At 36.9% G+C, this 2500-nt stretch overlaps 1 protein-coding gene across 1 annotated transcript; it reads right to left on the bottom strand.

The window, feature by feature from the left end:
- Window positions 1-415: 415 nt before the first annotated feature.
- On the bottom strand, window positions 416-1252 carry LOC137659699 (filamin A-interacting protein 1-like). The gene has a single exon (XM_068394520.1). It carries the CDS (start codon window positions 1250-1252, stop codon window positions 416-418), a length of 837 nt encoding a protein of 278 aa, XP_068250621.1.
- Between the last annotated feature and the right edge of the window lie 1248 nt (window positions 1253-2500).

The raw sequence follows: 2500 nt of genomic DNA, 5'->3' as shown, positions 1-2500 counted from the left end.
ATTCCAACTTTGTCTGATAGAATTGATTCCCAAGAGGAGAAATTTCTCTTTTCTGTGCTCGACCTATATTTATGAAACTGTCTCTTGAAAGGAAATAGTTTTGATTGAAGAATTAAAAAAAAAGAATAAAAAAGTTTCTTTTCAGATGTAGCTCGCAAGGCTGATTTAGTTTCACGTCAACTAATTAAAAGTTTAATATTTTTTTTTAGATCATTTATGTTTAGCCTTTTGCATGAGAGGTTTAGACATATAAAATAATAAAGGATATCAGATATTTTATATTAAGGACAAAGGATACTTAGATTCACTCAAAACTTTATTTCCTTTTGGTTACAATATTATACAGAAAGTTTAACATAATCTTAAAATTCTCAATAGAAAACTATGAAATCCTTTTTTTTTGCCATAAGGTGAACTACTCTTCCAAAGCCAGCTTCTGCAACCTCCAGGTGTTTTCCTCAAAAAGATTTACTTGCATTTGCAACTCCTCATTCTGTTTAGTTACAACACACAGAGTTCCACTCTGTTTTAAAAGATCATCTTTCAAAGTCTGGCACTCTTTGCTGTGACAGAGGACCTCCTCTCTCAGTTCTCGTAACTTTGAAAATTGCTGGTTACATTTCGTTGAAATAATCTGGAGTTGTTCTTGTTGGTGTTGAATGAGGCCGTCCCTTTCTGCTATTTCCTGCTTCTGCCAGACAATGTAGCCAATCAAGTGGATCTTCTCTTGGTGCCACCTTCGACTTGCAAGACGCCAGCTCTCAGCTTCCCTTTCCAGTTCCACCAGTTCTTCATTCTGCTCCAGAAGTAAACAGGACATATCCTGGCATTCGGAATTTCGCCATTCGAGAAGATCTTCTAGCGAGGCTTTCTCTTCATCCAGATCCATGATAGCCAAAGACAGGTCCTTCGTCATCTTCTTGAAGATCAGCAACTGTCTATGAAGGACCTCAAGAAGACGGTCCATACGGAAGATTTCCAGATCTTGCCATTCCAGCTGGGCCTCTTGATGGTCACACCTTTCAGTCAGCTCTTGGACTTTGGTCTTCAGCTCTTCCTTTTCCTGCCTCTGGCCGACCAGCATCCGAGCCAGGACATCCTTCTCACGCCTTACATCTTCCAGGGAGTTTGAAGATTTTGGAATTTGATCCATTTCTTCGTTGGGTTTTCCCAGAATGTCTTCGACTGGATGACTCTGCTTGCATTCCATTTCTCCGCTTTCGAGTTCCATTTCACAAAAGCGGGTTTTCATAGTGGCTTTCACAACGTCATTTCTCTGCTCGTTTTATAGAAGCCAGCAAGAAATTTTCTTTCGCAAGTTTCTTTGTTTTTCTTTCAAATTTCAAGATATTTGTATGAATTAATTAATTTTTCTTACTGAACATCATTTTTTTTTTTTTTTTTTAAATCCATAGTTTTGAATCCTGAAGATCGTTCACAGCAAAGATTCAATGTCAGCCTCACAGGCCACAAGTGTTTGTAAACACATTTAAATGTATCATGTAAACAAAAACGCAGTTATCCCCTTAAGGAAGACTTTCTTCAGCCATGTTATTCACTCATAAAAAAAAGTGAAAATACATACACGCAAATATATACATACACACAAACGTGCAATAGTCAGTGTCATCTTTTATTTATATTTCTAATTTGTCCTAATCATTTGTTGTTATTTGACCACCGACAACACCCCCCTCCCTCTCTCTCTCTCTCTCTCTCTCTCTCTCTCTCTCTCTCTCTCTCTAAATCGTCTTTCCAATTTTCTTCACTTGTCAATATTAAAAATTTTATATACAGTATATGTAAGTATGTATGTATGTATGTATATATATATATATATATATATATATATTATATATATATATATGTATATATATATATATATATATATATATATATATATAATGTATGTTTGTATGTATGATGTATGAAATTCTATACACACAATTGGTTTTCCTTTATGAAAATCCTCTTTTCCGAATAGAGAAAGAGAACGATGGAAGACATATGAAGAAAAAAATCCCAAAACCATTTCATTAATCCGAACAATTTCTTTGTTTTACCAGAAATCTATTTCGCGTCGAGGCTGGTGGCTGGTTGAAACCCGGTGGGGGAGTAATAGCTATACAATGAGAGAGAGAGAGAGAGAGAGAGAGAGAGAGAGAGAGAGAGAGAGAGAGAGAAACCTCCTTACGCGTCAGGACCTTAACATTCCTAGTCAGGATAGAAGAGACTCTTTAGCTATGGCAAACAGTTCTTCTAGGAGAAGGACACTCCAAAATCAAACTATTGTTCCTTAGTCTTGGATATTGCCATAGCCTCTGTACCATGGTCTTCCACTGATTTGGGTTATAGAGTTCTTTTACTTGAGGGTACACTCGGGCACACTATTCCATCTGTTTCTTTATTTCCTTTCCTCCCGATGCTATTTTTCCTGTTGGAGCCCTTGGGCTTTAATCATTCTGCTTCCCCACATAGGGTCGTAGCTTTGCTAGTAGTA

This window comes from Palaemon carinicauda, chromosome 20 (genome assembly GCF_036898095.1).
Source record: "Palaemon carinicauda isolate YSFRI2023 chromosome 20, ASM3689809v2, whole genome shotgun sequence".
NCBI classification, from domain to species: Eukaryota; Metazoa; Arthropoda; class Malacostraca; order Decapoda; family Palaemonidae; genus Palaemon; species Palaemon carinicauda.
The sequence above is the reverse complement of the archived record's forward strand: the minus strand, read 5'-3'. Positions and strand labels throughout refer to the sequence as shown.

Bases quoted from the DNA above. Each gene is read 5' to 3' on its own strand.
- LOC137659699 (XM_068394520.1), bottom strand. From the start codon at position 1,252: ATGAAAACCCGCTTTTGTGAAATGGAACTCGAAAGCGGAGAAATGGAA.